Below are 27,820 nucleotides of genomic sequence, written 5' to 3'. Positions count from 1 at the left end.
AATTAAAGCAGAATTTGGTAGAAACAAGTTACATTTAGCTGAGTAGCTTTTGGGGAATAAAAAAGTTATTTTAATATGTTTGTACAACTTTTACTTCTGTGACTTTATTGTGAAATAGTCAGATGAATTTAAATTGCAGTAACCATAGAGGGCGCTATTGGACAGATTTAGAGCCAAAATTAAAGAAGTCAAGTCAAAACTGGGACAAAATATTAGAACCAATTGAGATAGAAAACATTTTACCAAATAACTCAGACATTTTGACATCTATCTCAGAAAGTTCAAGAAAAAAAAAATCTTAGGTTAATTCTAAACGTTTTTTCTCACAATTTTTTAGGTTTACAAGAAATTTCCTTGTTTGGTAAATTCAAAGCTTGAAAAGTTCAACATTTTGCTAGGAAAAAGCTGGAATTTTCCCAGTTTGAAAAGTTAAATTCAGAAATTTTCTAGAACAAATGGGAAATTTTGGAATTTCCAAAATTTAATATTCTGATATTCCATAGAAAAATAATATTTCTGACCTCTAAAAGTCAAAGATTTCCTAGGAAAAAAAAGAGAAATGTTGACATTATTCTCAAAAATCTTTGATAAAATTTTCTAGAATAAAAAAAATTTGATTTTGAAATTCAATTTCCAAGTTGCTCTAGAAATTTTCTGAGATTAATGCAAAAAGTTTTAATATATTTTTAGCAAATTTTCAAACAAACTGCCAAAGAGGAAAATTTCTTTCAAAGTTTGAAAATTTGCAAGGAGATTTCTGTCAAATTTCAAACACATGAAAGAAAAGACAGAAATTTTGAGGTTAATTTCAGAAATTCTTTGAAAAAAAAAAACTTAAGAAAAAAATGTCAGACTCATACATTTAAATTTTTTTTCTAAAAAAGGAGAAATGTCCTCCTTTTTGTCCTTTCTGCAGTACCGTAGGCAACAACAACACGCCGTCGTGAAACTCATCAGCCGACAGTCACTTTGGGAAACCTTTTATCAAGCACAACAATGCAAAGTTACACCATTTACACTCGACTGTGCAAACAACAGCAGGTCAGATAAAGTAAGAAACATCAAAACTCTGCTATTTTACTGCAGCACATCCAGTCTTCATACATAATTCTTACAGGCGTTTCTGTCGGAGACGGGTCTGTGGGTCCGACCCGACGCAGCCGAAGATTAAAATTTGCAACATTCAAATTATCTGCCTGGACTCCATGTTGGAGTTTCTATGGACTCTGATGCTTTTATGTGCAATAAAACACATGAAAAGTGTCTTAAACATCTTGAGCTCCTGCTGGACTCAATAAATTAAATATCCTTCCTGTGATGCCGGAACATGGACAGTAGATTTATGTGTGAACTTTAATTGGACTAATTTGGGGGCTTAAACATCTAGTGTGGCCCTAAAAATCTTATTTACAGTCATTATAATGTCAAATACACAAAAAACATTATAATGGAAACAATTTGCACTATTTTTTTCAGATCATAAAAGAAAAAACAAAAAGGCGCTGCTCGGGCCTAATTGTCCAGAACATCACGATCAGTTGCAGGGAGCCACCGGTTCTCCTCGGTACCAGTGGGTTCAGTCCGGCCGGGCCGCAAGCGGCCGGCCATCACCGGCGGCGGGGAACCGGCGGCGCCGCCTGCGTCTGTCTGGGCGCGGGTCGCTGAGGAAGAGCGCGCGTCGGGCAGGAAATGTAGCGCTCGTGCACCGTCTCCGGCGCCCTGCAGCACAGAAAACACAGAAATCCTGAAATTAATCCCAGAAAACTTCTAGGAAAAAACATGAGGACGTTTTGGAGTTTGGAAACTTTACATTTTCTAACATTTCTGAGGATAAACTGAAAGATTTATGAGTTTTTTTCTTTGTAATTTTAGACATTTTTTTGTTAGACATTTTATCCTTTGTGGCCTACGTAGTTTTGTTTTTCTTTTTTTTTTTACCCATCTGTTGCCATTTTTCATAAACAAACTGAATCACATCCTTTCACTGAACTCGTCTAAATAAACGCTTTTCGAAGAAAGTTCTCGTTTTTGTTGCAGGGAACAAACTAGACCCAAAATCCTCAGAAACTAAACAACTTCAATCTTTTATGGCAAAAATCTGATGCTGCTTTTAGACTTTGTTTGAAAAATCTTTTTTATTAGCATTATTACATATTATCTACTAAAAATCAGGTTTTAGAATAAATGTGATATATTTGGTTGAGTTATTGAATGTTTATTTTAATGCTGAGCAACAAAAAGGGGAAAAATTCACATTAAAATAGTTACAATTTCAACACAGAACAACTGTAATGTTGCTAATTATTATTGTTAAAATCCTAAATAGTAAATGTCCTGGTTCTGACTCTGGTCCATTAAAAGAAAAATTAAACTGCATAACCGTTTTATTTTGCCATTAGCTAGAAATTTGCATGTATTTAAACCAAGTTATTGTGATAAGCAACTATCTAGTAGTTTTTTCAAGTAACAAGAGGAAATTAAATTCAAAAAGACTTTATTGATCCCAAAGGGAAATTAAATGTTATTGTAACTCATATTAATTCAGATTCTTCAAGGAGTTTCTATACTAATACAAGAACATATTCTTAAAAGTAAATTCTAATGAACATTTAACATTTTAAATATCCAAAATAAATAAAGAAAACAACAAATAATGAATTATGAAGACTGAAATAAACAAACGGGTAGAAAGAGAAAAAAAATAAATCATGCAAATGGAAATGATGGAGTTTGTTTTATCACATAATTAATTGATTTATTGGTTGTTGCTGCGACAGAATTAGACGTTTCTGAGCTGCATCGTCGTTTTCTTCTCTGTTGAACAGAGGCTGTAAATAAATCAAACGCTTTATTCACCGAACGCAGCACTTTCCCATGTTACGGTTACACATCTATCAAACCACATGGCCTATTTTCAAACATTTAGTCTTCTCGGATTAGAAAAAAAAAAAGTAAAAGCGTCGCCCCGTCGAACTAAAAACAGCGTTGCTGATAAGATCTTGCAGTTCCACGAAGCTCGGATGAATCAGCCCAGCCAGATGAATTGCACCTTCATATCAGGTTTGGGGTTAAAGCAGCAGAGGTGTGACATTTAATGTCTGCTCTTCTTATTCCTGTCGTTCTGAAGTGTTGGGAAATTTTGCATCACGCTAATTAAAGGTCACAGGAAATTTAATCAGTAGATTTTCATTTCACAGATGTTTTTATTCTTTAAATGACGTGAATAATTTAGATTTTTCCTTCCCGAAAATGTTGGGAAATGTCGAATTCAGCCTTTAAATTTGGTGGAAGGACGACATTTTCTGGACCTCTGTCTAAAACTGTCACCTAAGTGTGAGAACGTGTCTCTGCCCTGTAGATATTTATAAGTTTGTACTTTTTTTTAATCACTTTCTCAGTCTTCCCCTCCAACTCACAGCTGCAGACTTGCTGAAGGGTGAACGCTTCCTCTTTATCACCAACCGACTCTCTGGTTCTTCTTCAGTGGCGCTTTCTGCCCCGAATTACGCCTCCTTACCTTTCTGGGATCCGCGGAGGAAGCCTGGGTGGAGGAATGCCTGGCGCTGGGTCGGAGGGTCGCGGAGGCCGAGGAGGAGGAGGAGGAAGAGTTTCTACTGCGTCCTTTAAAATGAAGGGGAAACATTAAATATATGAACCATTCGGGGAAAATAAAATCGGTCAGAGTACGTTTAACTTATCAGAAAGGACAAAAACTAGGAGTTACCAGATTCCATCATTATTTTTAAACATTTTCATCGTTGTTGCATAAGAATCTATGAAGAACTCTGTCACTTTAAATCCAAATAAGCTCTTACTGGCCACGCCCCCAAAACTCAACGTTTACACTCTCACCTCAAAATGGCTGCAAACAAATGTTCATACATCCATACATCTTTGAAAAGCATTAGTAGGGCTTCCAGTACAGCCAACAAGAATGCAGCAAGTGGTTTCTGGATGGTGAGTCAACAACAGAACCTTTGTCTTTTCCAGCAGCCATTGTACAGCGAATACAGTGACCTCAGTGCTTGCGTTGCTAGGTAACGTGCGGAACTCTGCTGGGGTTGCTAGGTAACGAGCGGAACTCTGCTGGGGTTGCTAGGTAACGAGCGGAACTCTGCTGGGGTTGCTAGGTAACGAGCGGAACTCTGCTGGGGTTGCTAGGTAAAGAGCTGTGATGTTAGATTTCAGAGGATTTTGAAACAGCCAAAAACCTTATTGCCAAAAATCTGGCCGCATTGCTTTCAGAAGCAGTAGAAACCAAAATGGAAGAACAAAACCAAAGTTTTGCTCTTCCATTTTCTAACCGACTTCTTCTATTTGAGGTCGGTTTTAAATATTTGCACAACTGTCAAAGGTTCTGATCATTTCTATTATCAGTATAAATAGAAACAATTAAACTTTCTTTTTCTTAAGACTCGGTGGCGCCGCTTTAAAAATCACTTTAAATTCCACAGATGGTTTTAGTGATGACCGGATTAACTGGACATTAATCCAGAGCTCAAACTTTGGGTCAGAACTTCCTCAAGCTGGCGTGTTGTGGTGGCGCAGGGGTTAGCACGCCACACGTTTGGAGGCCTCGGTTCTCCACGAGGACGCCGCGGGTTCGACTCCCGGCGACCTTTGCCGCCTGTCTTCCCCCCTCTCTTCGCCCTCTTTCCTGTCTGCCTACTGTCAAAAATACGAGCCACTAGCGCCGCAAAAACCCTTCAGAGAAAAAAATGATTAAAAAATAGAACTTCTTCAAGCTGAGAGTCAAAGTTCCCAAAACAGAACAAAAAATGAGAAAACAAAACTCCCACCGTTAAACAGCCACAGCTTTATGCTTCGTTAAATACAAAATGTTGAACTGCAGCGAACAAAGATTTCTCCGTCACGTTAAAAGCAGAAAGAATCAGTTGCTCTGAACCAGAACTTGTTCTCACTGCACAAGTTACACTGCAAAAACACAGAATCAGTTATTTTTGGGCTAGTTTTCAGATAAAAACAGATATGATCTGTTAAGGGGTTATGTGATTTTTTTTTCCACTGGCTTCACTCTGCACTGCAAAAACACAACATTCTTTTTTTGGTCTACTTTATAGTGCAAATATCGCTGCATGCTTAAAAACTAACTTAATTTACAAGTACAAGATATACAAGAAACAAGAACTTGTTTTCAGTCGATACATCCTTAATATTAATGACATTTCAAAAGACATTTTTTCCATGTTGTAAGTGAATAAACACTGAAACTTTTCATCAATATTAAGGAATTACTGAATATTTCTTGCTGAAACGTTACTAATAAGTTAGTTGTGTCTTATTTCCAGTGAACCAGAAACACTTGATGAGATTTTGTGTTTTTGCAGTGCACCAACACGAACTCGAGGTTCTGAGCTCACCTCGAAGTCCGGTTCTGTCCCACTGCTGAGGCTAAAGTTGCTGTGAGTGCTGAGTCTGTTGCTCTCTGTGCCTGAAGTGAAAGGAAAACAAGTTGGAGTAAAAAGGAAACACGTGATTGATAGTTTGTCTGAGGTGAGAAGCTGTGGTGAGTGACGGTGTTAGGCCACTCTGTACCGCTGCTGCTGCTGTGCATTAAAAACAACAGTTACTGTCAACATGAACAACATGAACATGTCAGGAGCAAATGTCTGAATGATTTTAACTCTGAAACCTTCTGCAAAGAAATCTCATTTAACTGTGTTTTAAGACCCAAAACGTCAGAATAAAATGTATCCTGAGGTTTATATTTATCAAAAATTATGTTATTTTCTCTTTAAAATTAAGGTTGACGTTATTATTCGAAGCTTTTTGATTCATTGACACAAAATATTGCAGTGCAAATCGGTCAAAGGTATTTTAGGAACAGGAAAAACAGGTCAACAGATCAGTTTTCTAATCTTTCTGAGCTATTTCATAAACTAAACGTGTGAAAATAGAACCATGTTCTGCTTTTCCTTATGACCCGATACTGAAAGTGCAAACCGAGAGCAGGAGTAGCAACAAAAAGCCTTCAAAAGGTTTATTATGTTCACAGCAAATACAACAATAAAACCAGCTGGACAGACAGCAGGGGTTGCTAGGCAACGGGAGGAACTGTGCCGGGGTTGCTAGGTAACACAGCAGAAACAACTAATTTCCAAGACGCCAAAACAAGTTGTTACCAAAAAATACCAGCAGAGTCTCATCTTTAGACTGTTGGGCTTTTTTAAAGCAGTATAAACCAGAATGGAAGAATAAAAAAATCCAAAATGTGAATTTTAACATTTTTTCCCACTGCATGCAAACAAAAAATTTGTTTTTATTTAATCTTTTTTTTTTTTTGATATTATGCTTCTGCAAAAAAAGACTAATTTACTTTATGGTGTTTCCACATCTTCGCTAGATATACCCAAATACTTCTTAAAATCATAAACAGTACTTGTTATTTACATCAATTAGTATTTTGTAATCCAAATGTCCACTTTTGGAGAGAGTAAGCCTATAAATATAGAAATTATTTCTCATTTATTCTTTTGGAAACTATTTTCCTTTTTCTCCCATCCAGATGGAGGCACCATGAACACATCGCTCCTCGCCACAGGAGAAGCGCTTTTCTGACTGGGTTTCTCTGGATTCAATAAAAATATAATAACCAAAGACTCACTCGATGTGCTGGACGTACTGCCGGTCTTCCAGCTCCCTCTTTTGATTGGCTGAGCCGTCGGAGGGGGCGGAGCCACCATTCTGGGTGTCGGTTCATACACGCCGCACTCCAATGTCACGTTGGATCCCCAGTAGAGGTTCCTCTGCAGCGGCGCACTTATTTCATAATCTGGCAGAGACAAAGCAGACCACATCAGACTCTGGGAGCTCAACAGGAAGTCATGTGAGCGCGGCGCATCATCAGATAGAAACACAACAAGATGTCGACATGTCAACTCCAAACACCTCACCGATTTCCTGCCCCGTCTTCTCCCTCTCTTTGTGGCGCCTCGTGATGCTATCTCGTAGTTTCTTCAGGTTGTCCTTTAAGGAAGAAGAAATAAATGATGTGAGGTTTATGGCGCCGCTGCCAGACGAGGATGTTTGTTGATCATCTACCTGCTGATAGCGCAGAGAGTTAGCGCGCCGCTCGTGGTCGAACTGCCACGCTTTGAACTCCTGGACGGCCTCGTCCACCGTTATCTCCCCCACTTTGACCCTCTCCTGCAGGCAGATGAGCTGCCGCTGCCCCAGGGTCTTCATCCCGCCATAGGGGTCATAGGTCGAGGAGGGAGCCTCGCTCACAGGGCGAGCTGGAAAAAAGGAAAGTGGGATGAATATTTTATTTTTACCCATATTTCACTGAAGTTTAGAGAAGAGAAGCTCTCAGCCGTATTAATGTCTGAAGGAAGTCATTCGTGGGAAGGAGATATGGTTGTAAACTTTACCCTGACCACAGAGCTAATAGCAACGACTGATGGGTTTATTTGACCAAGCTGGTAACATAGACACTCGCATGTCTCACAGCAGAAACACCACAAAGGTTTAGATACGTTTGCTCGGCTCCATAGGCTCAGGTTGTGTTCGCAGCCGCAGAAAATAAATCAACATTCTCTTTCATTTTCCTAACAACAAATGTCAGAAAATGCTGCTAAAGTGTGAGTCTCTTTTCAAGATCTGATCATTTACTCCAGGAAGAATTAGACTAAATTATGAAGTGAAAAATTTATTCACTGTATGATAAATTAAAATGCACTCAGTAATTTCCATTTGTGTGGTCTATTGTTTTTTTTTCTTTTCTCTCTTTCTACTAAATAAATTTTCTCTGCTTTGTAACGACGGATTCTAATCAACTCTATTTAAATATTGAAAAAGTACTAAAATTGAAGCTGAATTACCACTGTAGTCTTGAGACATATAATGATTTACAATGTAAGCCGACAATACAACAAAAGCACATTAAATATTATTTCAAAGCTACAAAAGTGGCATTTTTTCCTCAATGTTGAATCATGCAACTCTGAGAAAAGCCACAAAAGCTGCATTTCATTTTCCATGGTCTTAAATAAGCATGTTCAGAGTCAAAGTTCACAACAGGACTGAGTAAAGCCTGAAAAAGCTGAGACTGGTGGCCATGATGCAACACATCAGCAAAACACAAAACAAACAAAACCACAGTAAAAATCTGACTTTTGAATTGTTCCTTCTGGGAAGGGGGAAATTCCAGGTGTCAAAGTCACAAGATATTTATGATTAAAGTTCCATAAAGAAATACCTGAGTTTGCAAAAATCACAAATTATTGTTTCTGAATTACATTCTAGAGAAACAAAAAGTGTGTTTTATTCACACTGTTTTATGCAAAGTGGAGACTTTTAGCTAAAAAAACCAACTCTTCGTAAAAGATAATCAGGTAATGTTTAGATATATACATAAAAAACAACCTGAGACGGACCGGACCTTTCTACACCCCAGAGTAACTTTATGTAAATTCAAAAGCAAGCAGGCATCAGACAAGAGGAGTCAATAAAAAAGCTCTTTAAACATTTTTAAAGGGCTCAGAAGTGTGTTGCTGCTTCTCACGAGACTAAAAATGTCCAATAGAAACTGTCTCACCTGCAGGACATCCACTGTCCACCGAGTTACGTTTGGACATGTCACTTTCTGAAAACACTGTAGACAAAAAACACAAATATTTAATGGAACTAATAATTTTAAATCAGAAGAAATTAACAAAAAGGGTTTACACAGGGCTGGCCAAAACCTTTCTGAGGCCCTGGGCAGATTTTTATTTGTGGCCCCCATACCAACAACAGATAGTTTATCACTGTGTGTGTAACATGCATACTATCATTAGCATCATTTGCAATTAGCTTACATAATACTAATGTTATTATGGTTATTGATTTTAACCTTACGGGAGTTACAAACTAAAGAATATATTTAGAATTTGAAATCTCAAATTGTAGCAGTGGCAGCTGTAGTGTCACCTCTCATGTCCGCTGCCATGTTGTTTTCTTTCAGAATAAACGTATTCATGTTCAATATTCAACCTGCCTCAGAAGCCGTGACACTGGGAGGCTGTGGCAGTTTCCTGCAGCCAGAAGTGGCACGATTTGAGCTTCTTGTCCCTCCACAGGACGTGATTAACGGTAATTTGTGTAACAACTATAAAAACAATGTAGAAATGCTTTCTCCACGTGTAATAGCATTTAGTTGATATTAGTCAATGTCATGTATGTTTAATCATGCTAGCTTAGTGCTCTGGAAGCACTAAGCTTCCAAAATACAGCAGACCTCTGGAAATGTAGGTTGCGGGTCTTTCAGGTTCGGGCTCAGCCTCAGGCCTGGGGATGGGGGCCGGAGGGCGGTTCTGGATTCCCGCGTTGTAGGTGCTGTTTGTATCCACGGTGTCATAAATATCCTCTGGACAGATGTTGTACGGATCCTCCTCCTCCTCTATTTCATCAAAGTCATTGTGTTCGTTCCTGTCATTGCTCTCATCTTGAGACGGCGAGGCGCTCACTTGGTTCTCGGTGGCGTGAGGTTTCGCTGCCAGGCAGGAAAATCAAGTGCATTCAGAAATAAGGTTATTATACTGAAGAAAAACTAACAAAGTAATGAAAACTGAAGATATGAAATTTCAATAAGGAATCAAAAAAAAGTTGGATATTTGATCAATAAAATTATTATACTGCTTTTCAAATTTTACATTACATACAAAATCTGTACTAACTGAAAAAACTATGGAAAATAAGTTATTATTTTGTAAATCTTTAATAAACTTTTGATGCAGAACCGACAATCAAACTTTTCTCAATTAAATCAGAATTTAATTTGCTATTAACCCCAGATTTTATTTTATTTGTATTTTGAAGACTTGATTTTATTGTTTTTTTTTTTTGCCTATCGTATTTTTTCTGTTAATAGTAGTTACACCGTTGTTATACTTTGTTCATACTACTTTTAGGAGGATTATTAAAACTATATTAGCTATAAAGAATTAAATAACTGAACAATAATTGAATACATTTTTGGGAATGGTATCTTCTGTATGAAGAAGATAGTCACAGAACAGTCACAATACTTAAACTTTTTAATTTGCACCTAAAATTGACATAATATATGAACAAACTAATACTATTATTGTAATTATTAAAAACCAGACTAAAACTATACAATATTTAACTAATAAAAACTAAGAAAACTATCAAACACACTCTAAATACAAATTAAAACTAACTGAATTGGACAAACAAAAAGTGACGACATAAAAATAAACTATAACAAATGCCCCAACTATTATCAGAAGTAATCATTCGTATTACTATATGATGTAAATTAAATAGATATAAATACCCTGGAAGAACTTCCTGAGCATAGCTTCTTCTGGATTCTCATCTACTCCAGTCATGACTTCGTCTGCAACAATTGTGTCACATCATCAGCCTCATTTTGTAAGAGCTTGGAGTATTTTTTATCACAGAGCTGATCTTACATAAGTCTTCTGCACACTCAGGGTCGAGGCCGAGCATCGACTCATAAATATCCTCAGTGCAGCTGGAGTACTTCATCATGATGTCCCGAGTAGAATTTGACATCGGCTCGTAGATCTCCGCCTCATCGTCCAAGTTCAAGTTATCTTCCAGGTGAGACTGGAGCAGGTCTGCTGTTTCCTGAGAGGGTTGCAACGAGACTTTTAAACTCTAATTATAAATGTTTCATTTTAAAAAATCTATCTAGGGATGAAAACGATTAATATACTTATTTATTAAAATAAAATGAGTTCCAATCGCCTGCTCAAACCTTCTTTTATTGGTGCAGTTTGGCTGCCACCCAACAGAGGGCGCTGCTGGGCAGCGCAACTGGTAATACAGAATCTAAGATGGCGGCGGTATCCCTTAAAAAAAAAAAAACGGTCCAAAGAGAGTCTGGTGCGGGATGCTAAAAGGATCCCATTCGGTTCTGTTTTGAAATATAAACACTTGATATGTTTATATTCTTAACATATAAACAATATATTATCTTAATATCGCCGATTCAGCCGAGCTGCAAGACGGAGCAGCGCTACTTCTCAACTAAAAATGACAATGTGCAACGAACGCGAGGATGTGAGTAAACCACAATTTCCTGTTTATTTAGTCCGCATTTAATACAGCCGACACAAAATAAAGTTAAAATTGAATTATGTTTTTGGTTAAATTCAATATATCAAGAAAAAATAGCCATTTGTGTCATGTAAAGACGGTCAGCCCTGTAGATAAAAGGGAAAACTCGTGTTTTTAAGAAATTGGCCGCCTAAAACTTGATCACTAATCGATCAATAAGAGCAATAAACTTCAGATGAACTCATTAATCGATTCATGAGTGAACGTACCACAAATTCGTCCATAAAACGTCTGAGGTCCTGAAAGCCGCTCTTCTCTGCCAGTGTGTTTGGGTAGTCGCCATGTTTGTTCATCACACTGTAAGCCTGCATTGCCCCGGGGCACCGCAGGAGGGAGCTCATGAGCTTCTTCAAGCCATATTTAGCAGCAAAGTGGAGCAACGTGGGCAGCTCTTCTGTGCGCTGATCTGAAACGCAAACAGATTGTAAATTTTAATCCTGAACTAAGTGAGCGTTATTTGGAAAGCAGAAGCAGAAGAGAGTTTACTCAGGGGTAAATGTCAAAAAGCTGCTTGCATATCTGATTCTGTCCAAAATAGAGTCCGCACAACAGTTTTGTTCTCAATTCACTGCAAAACCACAAAATCCTACAAAGTACTTTTGGTGTAGTTTCTATAAACACGTTAGTACACTGGAAATAAGACAAAACTAACTTACAAATAACCTTTCAGCAAGAAATGTTAGAAACAAAATATGGGTTCATTTTATAAAGTCAGATTTTTACCATGTTATTCATAATAAATATTTAGTTTAGCATCTAAGTGTTCAGTTTGTAATAAAATATTTAGCTCCAATTTAAATATTTAATTAGATAAATATTGTGGTTACCAACTAAACATTAATATGTGCTTAACAAAGTCAACTATTTGATTAGCATGCTAAATATTGAGTTAGCAAGCTAAATATGTAGATAACCAACAATATATTTAGCTTAAAAAATAATTAGTTATCAAACTAAATATTGACTGTACAGGTCAATATTTAGATCCAAAATATTTAGTTAGCAAGCTAGAGATTGAGTTTACCAACTAAACATTTACTTCCAAACTAAGGACCCAGTCAGAGAGCTAAATATTTGGTTATTTAGCTAATTGATTATTATTTACCATGCTAACTAAACTACATATTTGGTTAGTGTGCTGATTAGTTTACCACATAAATAAAGGTACTAGTTCCACTGGTAGATTGTTTCTTTTGTAACATGGGAAAAAATCTTGTGGTGAGTGAAATTATCTGCCTGCAGAATAATTTCATGTCTTGCTGAAAAGTTCTTTGTAACCTAGTTTTGTTTTACTTCATGTCTACTGAGCTGTTTGTAGAAACTACATCAGAGGTACTTGGTGAGAGTTTGTGAAACTGTTTGCAGATTTGCTCCTAAAATAGATCAAATAGTTTCTCACTGCATCAGGACAGTTCGCTCTCGCTTAAAAGTGTGATTTTAGAGTGATATTTTACAATGATATGAAATGTCATTGCATGACATAACATATGCAGTGTTAACAAACATCGCATGAGGCTGCCTGGTTATGTTGTTGCCTTGCATCAAGAGGTCCTGGCTTCCAATCCCAACCTGGAGTCTTTCTGAATGAACTTTGCATATTCTCCCTGTGCATGCGCAGTTTCTGTCTGGCTGTTCCTCCAACTTCCTCTCACTGTCTAAAAACACGACTGCTTCTCTAAACTGACCGAATGCATCGGTGTGCATATTTGTTTATTCTGTCTCTAAGGATATGCTGGCAGACGATGGACAGACACATCATGCATGCATTTAGACCCACATCCGCTCACATGCATATATATAACTAGCTTAACACTGATTTTGTTGCAGGAGCTAAAATGGGGAGGTGAACTTTCACAAAATGAGGTTTTAAAATAATTTCTTTAAGCAACAATGATTCAAACTGAGTGTAAATGCTGCAGTTCTGGTCACTGATCCCCTCTGCTGCTGCATTCAGGGAGATAATCAACCCTGGGAATGGTGCGAGGAGGAAGTTCACAACCAGACCTTTGATAGAAACTCAACACTGGTTCTCATTTATTAACCAAAAATAACAGGATGTATTCAAGGACAACTGTGTGTCGTACATGTAATGATTCTACGATCGAACACAGCCTTATCTCAGGCACAGTTTTAATATCTTCCCAATCTCTTCATCATCTGCAGCAATAAAATCCTCTCAGCATGAACGTGATTCCTCTCTATAACAGCCAGACAATATCCTCATGACTTCTGTTACTTCTCCACTGGTTGTAAATGCAGCTGAAGAGTAAGGTGTTTTAAGCTTTACCCAATCGTTTGTAATGCACCAGTTTGACGCTTAAGTTTACCAGAAATTGGCTACACTGTTAACAACCATCTGCCACTGCAAAAAGAGAAATGCTGATCCGAGCAAGACGGCTGCCAATGTTAGCTCAGAACTGTGACGCTCAATTAGGGTCATGGTAGACGAAGAAAAAAAAGGACTGAATTATCACCAAAAATATTCAGGAATGTTGAGATTAGTCTCAGAAATTTACTTTAAAAAGTAGAAATTTTTGAGTTTGAAAAGTAAAACATTTGCAGGAAAAAATCTTCAAAAACTTTGACTGGTCAGAAATATTTTTTGACAAAAATTGGAAATTTCTGAGTTTGAAAAGTTAAAAAATTTAATTTTGAGATTAACTTTAGACATTAAAGAAAAACTTGAATACCTGAAAATTGAAAGTTTCAACAGTTTATTTAAAAAAAATTAAATTCAGATATTTCAAAGTTTTTTGTGAGAAAATTTCTAAGATTAATTTGAAAATTTATCAGTTTTTTTCTTGCAAACATTTGACTTTCAGTGCTCAGAAATTTGCAGGGTTTTTTTCTAGAATATTTTGGCGGAAACTTACTCTTTTTTTTATATATACAATGACTTTAATACCTCATCGTACTGAACGGTTTTGTTCACGTCTTTTGTTGCCATTGCTAAAACTACAAACCAAAATTATAAAACAGCACAGTAACAACTGCTCCTGTTCATTGAAATTCTAGCGCAGAAATCCAGTTCAATGGGAGAAAGCTCAGACTGAGCAGTGAAGGAAGATTAAAATCAAGCTGAATCACATAGAAAAACTGCAAAATACAAAACCTTACTAAGTATTTTTTGGTTTAGTTTCTAGTGTAGATAAATTATCACACTTGTAATAAGACAAAGCTAACTCAAAAGTCACTTTTCAGCAAGATAATTAATTTATCTTTAAGGTTCTAGTTTCTCTTGCATATTATTTGACTTATAGCAAAACATTTTTCTCATATTGTCAGTGAAACTAGTACTATTTTATAAATCTTGAACATGTATTGACCTAAAACAAGCTCCTAAATCTTGCAGAAAAGTTACTCGTAAATTAGTTTTATTATTTTAAGTGTGCTAAGATATTAGCTCTAGAAAATAGACCAAAAATGTTTGGTGAGATTTTGTGTTTTTACAGGATTGCAATTTTATTTATAAAAAATAGCTCAACATAAAATCAGAAAACTTCACTCACATGCTGACATATTGTTTTCCTCAATCTGTTTGACTCCAAACAGCTGCAGACCGGATGGAGGCATCCTGGACTTTAACGAGTCTGTTAGCAATGTGTCCACTGATTCTATTGCATTGGAGGTCAAGTTAAAGGCCTGGAAGCAAAAATCAGTTAACAAAAAACAAACAAAAAAAAGTCTAAGAATAAAAAAGCAAACAAACAGAGAAACCAGTACAGACAGGAGGAAGCAGAAGTGTATCACCTGGCAGATGAAGTTCACGGGGTCAGTAGCTTGTTTTAGATACCGGCTAACTTCTCCCAAGCTGGTGTAAAATGTGACCGGACTCAGATCGACACGTGAGCCGTCGGCGTGCAGAGTGAGCGAAGTCACTCCTGCAGGCATTTCTGTGTAGAAATGATAGAAAAAACACAAAGATAATGAGATGAAGTTTAGGAAATGCAGCAGAGAAACCGTCTTCCTGCTGATGCTCGCCTGGTGCGGCGACGCTGACGGTGAACTCGTTCTCCACCGAGGCCTGAACCCGTTTGGACGCTGCGCCTTCAGGTGAGAACTCCACCTCCACCGGCGACCCGAAACCCACTCTGCTTCTGAATACGATGAAAATCGTCTCTTGATCCTGAACAGAATAAATATTATCTATAATATTTGATGGATTAGTCTTTTTTTATCGGTTAATCAAATACTGCTATTTGATTAATTAATCTCACGATTAATCAAATATCTGTTTGATTAATCAAATATCTGTTTAATTAATCAATCTTACAGATTAATCAAATAGATGAATACTCTCGTAAATGTAGTTTGGCTCTAATACACCACTTTAAAAAAAAAAAAAAGAAAATCTTTTTAGAAAAGAAAGCAAACATAAACTCCATTAAAATCAGAAATTGGACATTTATTTTGAGCCAGTATCGCCCAGCTCTAGTTTTTATTTCTTCTTCCTCACCCCACACTGAACTCTGCTGGGCTGAACGGTCAGACATGTTGGATGCGTTGATGAGCCGATGCGTTCTCTTGCTGAATCTTCGCCGTTCGCTCGCTCTTCCTCCTTCAGGAACATTTGGCTTTGCTCCTCTGACGCCGCCTCTTCGCTGTCACCTACTGTGGGATTTTCAGAGAGAGGAGGAGAAGCCGCCGGTGCGGCGGAGATGAGCGACTCTCCTGTAGGATATTTGCTCTGAATCTCGGCCTCTGCTCGCCTGCCTTCGAACAAAACAGAAAAAAACAAACAAAACATTTTTATAGGCATAGAAGGCTTTCGATTTGGGCTGATCGATCCAAAATATTGATAATATGGCTAATAAGTTGGCATCAGATACGATAGGATCAATACTTAATTTTCCCTTTTGAAATGTTATTTTAGTTTAAATATTTTGTTTCGATTTACTTTAAAATTATAATTGCCTGCACTTCATTGCTTCAACAGTTTGTTTCTATTTTTTGTACTTTATGTGGAAAAACACAAAAATGTTCTTTGTTTTTCTATTATTTTTTAAATTAATTAGTTTTTCAGGTATTTCATAGTCGGCTATAAAATGTGTCCAAATTTTGTCCTTGTTTGGACAAAACAATTTAAAGGAAAAGTCACAAAAACACCTGGAGGTTAAAAGTTTGTTGATAAATCAAACTTAAATAATAAAAAGTTTCAGTATCAGAGATATGGGCCTGATATTTACCAAAATATAAATTAGTATTGAAATTAAATAATGTTCACTTCGTTTTACTCCTTTCACGTTTTCTCTTGACCTACTGATTACTTCTTTTCTTGTTTTTAAAAACCTGTTTGAAATAAATTAAATGAAAAATCTATTAAATAAATTTTAAAACATTTCAGTCTTGTCCATCTGTCCGTCTTAAAAAAATTTCCAGATGTTTCAAATCAAAATGTGGATAAATATTTAATTCCGGTGAAGGATTTGTTTGTTTTGGTGATGAAAGTCTGCATACTGTCAGCTATTGACTCCAAAACGGTAGAAACATAAACGCCCGGCTCGTCGTCGGCGTAGAGTTTCCTCCAACTCGGCCAGTCCTGGAAGATCTCCACGTTCAGGTCGGCCTCCGTCACGCCGCACAGCAGCGCCACCACCCTGTGTGGAGGATAGAGCAGTCTCTGCAGCGCGCCGTGCAGATCCGGGTCGTACAGGACGTCCAGGAAGAATCCCGTCAGCAGCACCACGATGCATTTGCAGCGATGGAAGTCCTCAAAGTTATATCCGTGGAGCTGATCGGCCGAGCTCACAGCGTAGAGCAACACGGAGGCCCGGCGGAAATGTTTGGAGGATTTTAGGATCTGCTGCAGGTACGCGGCCCACTCCTGGGCCTCCTCCGTGTGCAGAATCAGCAGCTCAAAGGCCGAGGAAAACTCAGAGATTGCTGCAAAACAAAGCATTGAAGCGTGTTTTCAAAATGCAACAAGATGGAAAAAAGAAAATTTCATCAGTTGGTTTAGCCTCAACCTCTTCTGATTCAAGCTACACTGCAAAAACACAAAATGTTACCAAATATTTGTTGTCCGGTTACTAATGCAAATGTCTCAGTAAACTTGAAATTAGAGCAAACTAACTTATAATTAAATTTTCAGCAATAAATAGACTCATGTTTTTGGGCAATACGTCCTTAAAATTAATGAAAAAGTGCTTGCAAAATATTTATATTTAGTTTCTTGAGAGTTAAAAATGAAGTTAGGAAAATGAAGTTTGTGACCTCCATTATTCAGAGCAAAATACATTGCTTGCTAGATCAATTTTTAGCTTGCTAACTGAATAATTATATATATATTGTGCTAACCAAATATTTAGCTTCAATGTAAATATTTAGTTGATGAACTCAATGTTTATTTTACTAAGTAAATATTTAGTTTGGAGATAAAATAAATATTTAGCATGTTATCCACATATTTAGTTTGGAGGTAAACATTTAAATATCTTATTTACTAACTAAATATTTAGTTTATAACCAAATATTTATAATAAATCAATATATTTTATTGTAATTTGGCTTTTTCTTATTTCAAGTATGTTAAGGTATTTGCACCAGAAAGTAGACCAAAAATACTCTTACATTTGGTTTTTTTGCAGTGTAACGCTAAATTTCAGACCTTGGGTACGTTATTTGCTGCAGCAGTCTGGGTAAAACGCGCTGCAGCATTCCAGCTGCTGAAAGTCAAGGTGACTGGCTGAGGGATGAATGTGTGAACTGTGAGTCAACGGCGAGTTGAGCAAACACCGGTGTGTGTCAACACAGCTCTGAGTAATTCTGTTTGACTCATTACAGTCTCTAATCGGGCAGAGTTCAGCTCAGAAACCGAACCGAGCCCTCACCTTCATCAGCGGCCGAGCGCTGCTGGCATCTGCTGCTGAGACGGCCCAAAACTCACTGAATCAGCGCTAAACGTGTGTGTGGTGGTCTCTCTTGATCATCTGCTGTATGCATTTGACCACACAGGATGTAGACGTGTTCGGTTCCTCTTTTCTAGCTAGGATGTTAATTCTCAATGAAAGGCCGACCAAATGCAAGTCAGCAAAAACGATGGCTAAAATAAACGAAAAACGAGTAAATTCTGGTAATTTCCCTGAGAAGTAAGCAGGAAGTGAGGACTTGTGATATTTGGGTATAAAAGTCTGAGGGAACGTGTAACACTCACCTGACTCAGTAATGGATGGGAGTCCTTCCATGGTTTGGGCTCAAATCTGCACAAAATCATCCCAAAAGCGTCGCCATTCCTCCCAATAGTTTCCTTTTTTCTGTCTCCACCGAAGCTCTCTTTCGCTTGTCAGCTCACACTAACCCGGCGATTACCAGCTCTGGCCCTTTGCTCAGTTGTATAAATAGCAACACTTTAGTTTCCTGATTTTGGTAGCTCTGCCCCACTTCCTGAAACAGTTGAAGAAGTGAGAAAATGCACCCTTGTCTCATCAGAAACTGCAACAATCTGCCGTCACCACAGCCTCGAGCGAGCGCCTTCATGTTACTTACATGTTTATTTAAAACAGCAGAAACAGAGAGACAGCACGTTAAATTTAGGAAGCACATGAACGGAAGACGCATCCTGCATCTTAGTAACAGGCAATATTTTAAGCCACAGTTTTTGTTTGTTCTCCATTAAAAAAAAAAAAAAAGCTCCATTAACAAACGTATCGATTCACCTGAGAACTTCTTCCTATTTTTCACTTCCTTAACAAGGTGCAGTCTGGCAGGAGACTTTCACTGTGAGATCAGAGTTCAAACTCATACTGATAATCATCAGAAAAAACAAGTGTTTTTCAGCACTTCAGAGACACTTCGCACCAAACTGGGCAGTAAAAGTTTCTTTGAACATGCAGCCATGTTGTTTCTGTGAAGCATGAGAAAGGAAGACGTGTGGGAGAAACTGTGAAGAGATGCACTGACAGGGGCTTTTTATATATATATCTATATATCTACAGATATATATATGTGTAAAGTAGACCAGAAAGTATTCAATGAAAGTATTTTTCATTGAGAAGTTGTCTAATTTCAGCTGATATTGATGATTTTAGCTTTAGCAAATGAAATCCAAAATGTATTTGTTTGGAGAATTAAGTTGTTTCATAAAACCTATACCAATGTGATTTTGCTTCCAATTTCTGGTCTTCACAATCAGGAAAAAGTAAATACTAAAACAGTTCTGTTGTAGTATTTAGTATTAGTTCTGGATTGTCTCAGCTCAGTTTTTTTAGGAAGTGTCATAATGCAATGAGTCAGAGCTTTAAAGGCCACCATACACACAAACACATAATAATTTTATTTAGCACTTCAACTTTTGCCTCTGAGAAAAAGTTTGATTTTTCTAACTAAAAATAAAATAACATGTTTTTTATTCATTTTTGACAGTAGTATTAAGTCTCATTTTGCTTTTGATCTAGCAACCATTCATTCATTCATAGCAACAAAAAAATAAAAATAAAATTTTTCTTCCATTTCTGCTTCTTTTTTATATTTTCAATAGTTAAACGTTTCAATAATATTAATATTTGAGACAATCAGCTTTAAAGATAACATTTTTTTAAAAATTGAACACACCCTGAACGTGTATCCCGAATGGCTGTGCAAACCTTGTTCTTTTTCTGGAAAGGTTTTGAGATTAATCTCAAAGTATGATACTTTATTCCTTTTTTTTTTTTTTTGCAGTTTAAAAAAAATCTATTTTTTTAAAAGAAAATATCAGATTAAATCTAAATTTCAAAATTTTTGGGTAGAAATTTATGCTTTTTTTCTATCTACAGTGGTGCAATACACCCTCGTAATGTCACACAACTGACAAAATAATGCTAAATTATGTTTTTGCTTAATTCAGAATATTATGAAAACTGTAATCCTTTATGTTGTGGAAAGGCTTGAAAATAAAAACGTTATGGATTTTTGTTTAGTGTAATGAGTAATCAGTGGAGCTCAGTTTTGGTCCCAGAATCAGGAGGAAGAGCGGACACTCACAGAATCCACGCTGCTTCAGGTCCAGTGGGACGTTTCCACAGATTTGGCGGTCCATGTCGTCTCCTGGTTCTGGTCCAGATGAGTTTGATCAAATATAAATGAGACCAGACGTCTACCTGGACATTTCACACCACTTCTTGCTTCCTGCTGCTGACGAGCTTTATAGAAATACTGATTATGTTTCCCAGCGGAGTGACAAAAGTCCAAATACCTTCTTTATGTCATCGACTGCCTTCAAAGGATTGCATCCGGCTGAATGCATCCGGAAAAGGACAGGCATTTCTTTCCGCAGAGTAAATTTATTTTGAATTTATTAAATTAACTGAACTACTGAAGTAAATTTAATTCTAATTAATTAAAATCCATTTTTGTGATAGTTTAGAGTCAAATTGTCATTTTGCTGATTTTGTTTGGAGATAAAATAACAAAAGTAAACAATGCATTAAAGTTCTGCTTAGGTTTTAGTATAATGCAAAAAATAAGGGGGGAAAAAACATTAATTTGCACCACACCAGAACAACCACTAGAGGTCAGGAGACTCCCAGTTTCTTCAGCAGCTCAGACACAGATATGTCTGTGAAGACACTGACTTTCCTTTTATAATTAATTATTTAGGGAATTCAGCAGTTTTTCTGCAATTTGTTCTCATCTGGTTTAATTAAGTTCTGGATTATTTGGAGAATAAACTCCAAATATACTAACATCTGTGGTACAGATGCAAAAACATAAATGAATAAAAATGCAAATAAGATAAAAATGCAAATAAAACTCCCACTGGAAATAAAATCAGAAAATCCCAGGTGTTAATAATCTAGTGTGAGGACATGTCTCATGGTCAGGAATATTTGGCAACAAACTATCCACTCCCCAAAAGCACCAGGGACCAAGGAAATATACTTCCCAATCAACGTTTCATTGATTTTAAATCAGCCACAAACACAAAGAACAAAAAGGGAAAAAACACCATTAAGCTAAGAGATTAAAAAGAAAACTTTTTCTTTATTTCTCAAAGTTCATATTTAACATTTGGTATCAAATTCTGGAGTAAACTCTATTTAAACTCCTTCGAGATCCACAAATGTTTCTACATGCTGCCACTAGCTCAGATTATAGCAGGTAATGAGATTAGCTACCAGATTAGCAGATGATACACCACTCTACATGATGCCACCAGTCAATGAGCAGCTTCAGTAATTTCAGCTGGAAACTAGAAATCAGGCGCAGACCTGAGTGTGGAGATGGACCTGAACTTTCAGAGTCACATAAAGACAGTTACAAAGTCAGATTTCCGCCGCCTGAAGAACATTTCCAGGATTAAAGGACTAATCTCCCAGCAAGATCTAAAGCAGGAGAGTAAACTCATTTTCATTTTGGATTATCCAAAATCTGAATGTTCTTAAAGGGCCAGTTGTGCCAGAATGCATTGATGAAAACAATTGAAGTGTTGAAACATTAATAAACAGCTGTTTACTTTTAAAATTAAAGAATACAGGATTTCATGATTGTTTTTGTGTTTATTTGCATTCAAAATCACAGATTTTGTGCTAATTTAGAAATGTTTGTAAGAAATTTGTATTGTATAATGTTTGATGTTAAATTTGTCGCTTTATTACATCAAATTGATCACGGACTACAACTTAACACTTAGTAGGCTGAGGCAGCACCAATGTTTTTGAACAAATTTGAAAAAATGTGCAATGAAATCAGAGGATTTGTTGATTTTGTGTGAATTTTGCAGATTTGTAAAAAACTGGAGGAACTAACTGATGTAATTTGGAGTTTAGAGGACCATATAAAAACCTACGGCGGGCCAGATCTGGCCCCCGGGCCTTGAGTTTGACACATGTGATCTAGAGAAGCTCATCCATGTGTTTATATTTAGTCGTATTGATTCCTGCAACTGGATCTTTACAGCCGATCCAAACGCTGCTGCTGGCGTTCCGACTAAAACCAGCAAGACAGAGCAAATCAGCCAGATTTAAAGTTCTTCACTGAGAAAATAAAATATGGCTGTTAGTTTATAAATTGCTGAACGGCTGAAACCTTGCAGATCACTCAGGTTCTGGTTCTGTTCGGCTCTGAAGAAGCAGCATTCAGTTTCTATGCACCACAAATCTAGAGAAAACTTGCAGAAATCTGTAAAACAGCTGAAACAAAGCAAAAATCCCAGCTGGTTTGATTAATAACAACAGGAGCATTGATCAATATGTCTGATTCGTATTGATTTTAATGATCCTTGACGAACTGTGATGTTTGTTGCTTGTTTTGTTTTTATTTACAGCATTTTGGACTGGAATGTGCTTTATAAATAAACTAGACTTGATAAATGTTGTATTTTTAGTCCACTATGTGGAGGCCAAGTTAAAGTATAAAATATTCAGTTACTTCTTTGTTTAATTAGTATTTCAATAAGTGAATTTGTTGAGGTTTAGGTAGCATTATTATATTGCTTGTAGCTAATTTCATGATGTTTTATTGTGAATAAGTGTTTTATGTTAAGTTTGTATGTTTTGTAGCTTAATTGGCCATTTTGCGGTTTATGTAAATGAGTTATGTAAATGAGGTGGAGCGTTAACGAAGGATCACAAGCTCAGAGGAGCCACGCGATTTTTCTACCGTAGTTTGTTTTGTGGAGGTTATCTAGGATTTAATTGCTCTTGTAAAGGATGACGCAAAAAACTGGAATAAATCTTTGTTTTGCATTTTTTACATCGGAGCGCTGTGGACGTTTATTTTTCCCTCTTCAAACACATGAGGTGAAATGAACCTTGTGGCAACACACCCTAATAGGAATATAAAGGAAACTTCTTTCTTTAAATGTTTAAATTTTTTGACAAAAGTTGGTTAAAAAGCAGAGTTTTTCCATCATTTTACCGCTCCTCTATCTGAGTTCTGTCGATAAAATGGTTGATTTTGCCCATTTCTACAACAAGGACGTCGTCCCACCTGCAGCAAATGTTCACTTTTTGACTTCTGAAGCCGCCTGTGAAGAACACGGTGATCCATGACCTGCCTTTAGGCACAATTTCCTGCAGAAAAAAGAATCCCCTAATTTCTTCTAAAGCTGCCATTAGCCACCATAAGCATGACCGGCCTGTTACCTTTAGTTTGGGCTCCCTTAAACCGTTGTCTATTAGGTGGCTCACTTCAAATCCCTGCTGCCTGGCTTTAATAAGAGCATATTTTTGCCCCTATAATTTGACCTTGTTATCCAATATCCTGTGTCTTTAGTCGTCTGTGTGTTTTGAACGGAGCGACTCGACCGGAGGCTCCTCAGAGTCAGGCCCTGGCCGGGAGAGCTGCAGTGGCTGCTAACGACAGTTAGCTGCTAACGACACTTAGCTGCTAACGACACTTAGCTGCTAACGACACTTAGCTGCTAACCACAGTTAGCTCCACGCTACAAAAATGAAAATAATTGTAGCAAGGGAATAAGGCCATATTATTGCAACTTTATTTTCATGAAATTGTTACTTTATTCTCATATTAGTATAACTTCTTATTATATTTTGACTTTATTTTTGTAAGGATAACTTGATTCTTGTAATTTTATAACCTTGAGATATGAGTAGCCATGTTATTACAACTTCACATAATATTTCGATTTCATTCTTTTATTTTTTTTATTTAATTCTTGTAAAGTTAACTTAATTCTGATAATTTTATCATTTTGATCTTTTTTATTATCATAATTTTGTGACATTGTTGAGATATTGTGACTTTATTCTCTTACTGTTGCAGCTAGTCTTATATTATTTTGACTTTATTCTTGTAATATAAACTTTATTCTTGCAATTTTGTGACAATGTTTAAATACTCTGACTTTATTCTCATATGTCTTTATTCCTGTATTTTTAACATGTTTTCTTAGTATCTCATAATACTCCATCATACATACGACTCACATACTGAGCCAACGATTCGTTTTCATTTCAATCTGCTCGGCCCACAGCCTTCGGACAGCTCAGTAATTTCCTCCACATAACATCTTATTTTGCTCATTTAATTTCGGAGCGGAAATGTTTTTGCACCTTACATTATCTCATTGTTACCCAGAGTTATAGAATCTCTTTTGTAGCTGACGGAGACATAATTACTGCAGCTGGTTTGAGCAAATTGATTTGTGCCAATTTTACAAACTGCATTTCATTTTACCTGCATCTCCAAGCCTCCTGGCAGCAAAAGGTAATTTTTAAGAAAACGCATTGATAGGGATGCGGTTTTACCCTCGGAAACTCTGAAAAATGTGTTGCTGTAAAAAAAAAAAAAAAAACATAAAAAAAATTCTCCAAAGTGAAGTTATCAAGAGGAAGCGGTGATGGAGGGAAGAGGCGTCTAATATTCCCCGCATCGCGGTCGAGTTACCGTCTCGCTTACTGTACTTCCCCTCGCTGGAAAACCTCTACCCTCATATCTGACCCGCCGCGCCACTCGTTCGGGAGACTTTAAAAGTGGGAAACAAAGCGCGGTCCGAGGACACGGAGGGCAATCTTGAAACGGAAAACTAAAATGGAGAAAGCCTCTGGAGCTGAAATGTTATTTGGATGATAGCCCACATAAGAAAGGCGCTGTGTTTGGTTTCTCATTGAGAGTCACCAGCAGGGGCTCATTGTGATAAGAAAATAAGTCTAGTGTTACCTGATCTGGTATAATGTGGACCAATTACCACTCCATTGCACTTCATTACAGGGCCGTAATAGGGCCGGGGGTCAGCGCTTGAGATGGAGCGGCACAGGAAAATGGAGTCGTCATTGATAATATGATAAAAACTGACAGTGAGAGGCCCCTCCAACAAATTATTGAAATTTACAGTTGATAGGGAAACACTATAACCTCATTTGGCAAGCAGCTGGCAAGTGCTTGTACAAAGCAGCTCCCTGCAGCACAATGAGAGGCTTATGGAGAGAAAGAAATCCAAAACTATCAGAGGATGGTTTCAGACCCGTTGGGTTTGGGCCTGACTGGGAGGGAACGCGTCTGCACCTTTCAGATGGATCCAACGATCTCCTCCAGCCCACTGCGCTTTCTCCCGAACCTGAGAAGACTCGGCCCCTCCGCCTTCTTCTAACAACTGCTATCAAATATTTGTGCAGCACCAATTTTTGTTTGTGCCGCTATTATTTTTAAGAGATTAATAAATGTGTCCATAGGTCAGGAAAGGTCGATCAAAATCTCCACTTCCTTCAACTCTAACAGAATTGGCTTTAAATCTTTGTGCTACGTTTGTGCAACAAAAAGTTTAGTTTTTGCTGGTATCATTTTAAAGTTAGGTCAAGAGGTCATGAAAGGTCGACCGTCTCCCCACCTTCTTCAAATCAGACAAAACTGGTATCAGTCACCTTGGCTGCGTTTGTGCTGGTCACTGCAGCACAAAAAAATAAATTGTGCTGCTTATTTGTTTGAATACTATAAATGAAAGTTTAAAGGTCAAAAGGTCGACCAGCCTCACATTACTCAAATCAAACGAAATTGCTGTCGAACGTTTGTGCAGCAACAATTTTTGTTTGTGCTGCTATCATTTTAACAATATTAATAAATGTATCCAGGGGTCATGAAAGGTCAACCAAATTCCCTACTTTCTTCAAGTCAGACAGCCGGTGTCAATCAAATCGGCTAAGTTTGTGCAGCCAAATGTTTTGTTTGTTCTGCTTTTGAATGAAGATATTAACGACCTTTAAATCTAACAAAATTGGTGTCAAACGTTTGTGTTACGTTTTCGCAGCAAAAATATTTTTTGTGCTGCTAATTGCTACTAGACTGGACCAGTGGTTGGGAGTCCATTAAGGCTCAGTTCTAGGGCCTCTTATCACACATATGCTGATGATACACATCTTTACTCCTCTGTATCACTGTGTGGCCGCAGTTTGTTAGTCGAAATTGGGATGTTTCTATAAAGCAAATTTACTTTTATAGCTCCACTTTGCCCAGTTTAAAGGTCAAAGGAAATCTCAATGTCTCCTCTGACCGCCGATGATGAGCCATAATGTAAAAGTATAAACATCTCTCAGCTTTGTCCCAATGCAAACTAGAAACAGCCAATCAGAGCCAGGAGGCGGGCCTTAGTGCTGCCAATCACTGCCTTGCTCTATACTACAACTAACACAGACAGTTGTGAAAGCTAAAGCCTGTTAGCATAGCCTTTGATGAACGGCTTTTCTAAAACTAAATTGTTTATCGGCTATCAGCACACTTAGCAGCGACTAAACGGCCCTCCTCCACGCTCTGATTGTGGTGCATTTCTTCAGACAATAAGGAAGAGGTGGAGGAGATCGGGCTTTTCACAGATATTCTGTCAGTTTTAACAAATATAAAAACATTCTTTCTAAAACTTGCGTTTGTTTTGTCTTTGACAAACATTTAAATTGGTTTGATGTTCTGAAAATGTGACAAACATGTAAAAAAAAATTAGAAATCAAGAATGGGGCAAAAGCTTTTCATACCACTGTACATAAAATAATCTGTCAGGCCCAACAGAACCAAATAACTGCACAAAAATATAGTAATCCTTAAATACTTATTTACTTTAAAAACAATGTATGATCGTGCTATGCTTCATACTTTCAGTATTTCTAGGTGTTTTGGCTGATAAAAAGCCTGAGGGAATATTATTGGACAATTAAACATGTTTCTCAGTTATTAAAGGTTAAACAATTTAAAGGAATAAACTATCGGTTTCAATAACTCCAACAAATTTGTCCGTGGCTGTAAATGTAGGCGTGCTGACCAAAAAAACTCTTTTTTAAAAAAAAAAACCAAACCAAGTCTGGATGCTGAAAAGAGAAGCAAAAGAAATAAAACAAATCAGTATTTGGGTTTTTGTGCTCTGGTGGAAAACATATGGGAAGTGTTTGTTTGCCTACGTTTAAGCCGCCTCCATTTGAGGTCCTCCGAATAAATAAATCAAATAAACCACTGTCGGACATACATTTTCAATCCATCAGGATAATCAGATTCTGTTTACCCCAACAGGAACTATTCTAAAATGTTATTAAAAACTTAAATGGAGTTTAGGCGTGGAATAACTAGGTGCAGGAAATGATGAGCAAACAGCAGGATAAGATTCCAATTACCATTAAACAAGCATTGCTTTGACTAGTAAAGAGGGAAACAGCTTTGATATTTCCCACATACAGCTGACGCAGGACAGGAAACCAAATACAATTTATAGACTTTTATAATAGAAGTAGGGAAAACTTTGTCTTAATTTATTACCAGATTTATTACCTTCATATTTGATTATTTACGTTACAAAATAAACATCCTCCTGAAGTCATTACCTTTGACTGTAATTTGTGGAACACCACTCAAGTTTTATCCTGCACATCTAAATAGGCAACACATGCTTCGCTGATCAAAACTGTTGTGGCGCAATTTATCGAGCGGCCATCATTAACGACAGTTTAAAGATGGCGGCGCCTTCATCTGCAGGCGCCACTTCAGCACGATAAGACAGTCAATTTGGACTGCAGTAATCACCCGGCCAGCAGATAACTGACTTTATTTATTTATAATGAGCCCCGTGCGTGTCTAGTGGGAGATAATAGTTTCATTTTTGCAGAGAAAGTTTGCCAGCTGCCCTCATTGTGGAGTAAATGTGACAGATTGCTGCTTCATTTGAATTCATCAGGCTGACAGAGATGAACACGCGATGAATAATAGCAAAAGCGACGCCTGGTGAATCCTGTTGCCTCTTTATGAGTCCCCCGAAGAGCTTCAGTGCAAATCTACAGGAGCAACAACTGGAAAGTAC

At 37.2% G+C, this 27,820-nt stretch overlaps 1 protein-coding gene across 4 annotated transcripts; it reads right to left on the bottom strand.

The window, feature by feature from the left end:
• Positions 1 to 964: 964 nt before the first annotated feature.
• pik3ap1 (phosphoinositide-3-kinase adaptor protein 1) lies at positions 965 to 20,216 on the bottom strand. 4 transcript variants are annotated; one of them, XM_055021715.1, is made up of 18 exons: positions 20,071 to 20,215; positions 18,263 to 18,492; positions 16,567 to 16,992; positions 15,566 to 15,822; positions 15,091 to 15,235; positions 14,860 to 15,002; positions 14,619 to 14,751; positions 11,319 to 11,515; positions 10,440 to 10,617; positions 10,301 to 10,363; positions 9,239 to 9,493; positions 8,558 to 8,614; positions 7,063 to 7,256; positions 6,915 to 6,987; positions 6,626 to 6,793; positions 5,382 to 5,452; positions 3,518 to 3,621; positions 965 to 1,719 (listed from the first exon to the last, which is right to left on the bottom strand). In XM_055021715.1, exons 2-18 carry the CDS (start codon positions 18,291 to 18,293, stop codon positions 1,608 to 1,610), a joined length of 2,607 nt encoding a protein of 868 aa, XP_054877690.1. In that variant the 5' UTR covers positions 18,294 to 18,492; positions 20,071 to 20,215; the 3' UTR covers positions 965 to 1,607. The 4 variants fall into 4 exon arrangements, with proteins under 4 accessions (XP_054877690.1, XP_054877692.1, XP_054877689.1 ...); XM_055021717.1 differs by lacking the exon at positions 20,071 to 20,215 and adding an exon at positions 18,595 to 19,424; XM_055021714.1 differs by lacking the exon at positions 20,071 to 20,215 and having other exon boundaries at positions 18,263 to 19,424.
• Positions 20,217 to 27,820: the final 7,604 nt, after the last annotated feature.

The sequence above is a fragment of the Poeciliopsis prolifica genome, unplaced genomic scaffold (genome assembly GCF_027474105.1).
Source record: "Poeciliopsis prolifica strain line A6 unplaced genomic scaffold, Auburn_PproV2 SCAFFOLD078, whole genome shotgun sequence".
NCBI lineage: Eukaryota > Metazoa > Chordata > Actinopteri > Cyprinodontiformes > Poeciliidae > Poeciliopsis > Poeciliopsis prolifica.
Note: the sequence above shows the minus strand (reverse complement) of the source record. Positions and strands in the feature narration are given on the sequence as shown.

What these genes read in the sequence shown, in the direction of transcription:
- pik3ap1 (XM_055021715.1), bottom strand. Translation starts at nt 18,293, where the DNA reads ATGGAAGGACTCCCATCCATTACTGAGTCAG. An exon ending in GGAAAACAATATGTCAGCAT is followed by an intron (nt 11,516 to 14,618) that starts GTGAGTGAAGTT and finishes TTTGCGTTTCAG; the next exon opens with ATCAGCGCACAGAAGAGCTG. An exon ending in CAGTACGTCCAGCACATCGA is followed by an intron (nt 5,453 to 6,625) that starts GTGAGTCTTTGG and finishes CTTTCACTTCAG; the next exon opens with GCACAGAGAGCAACAGACTC.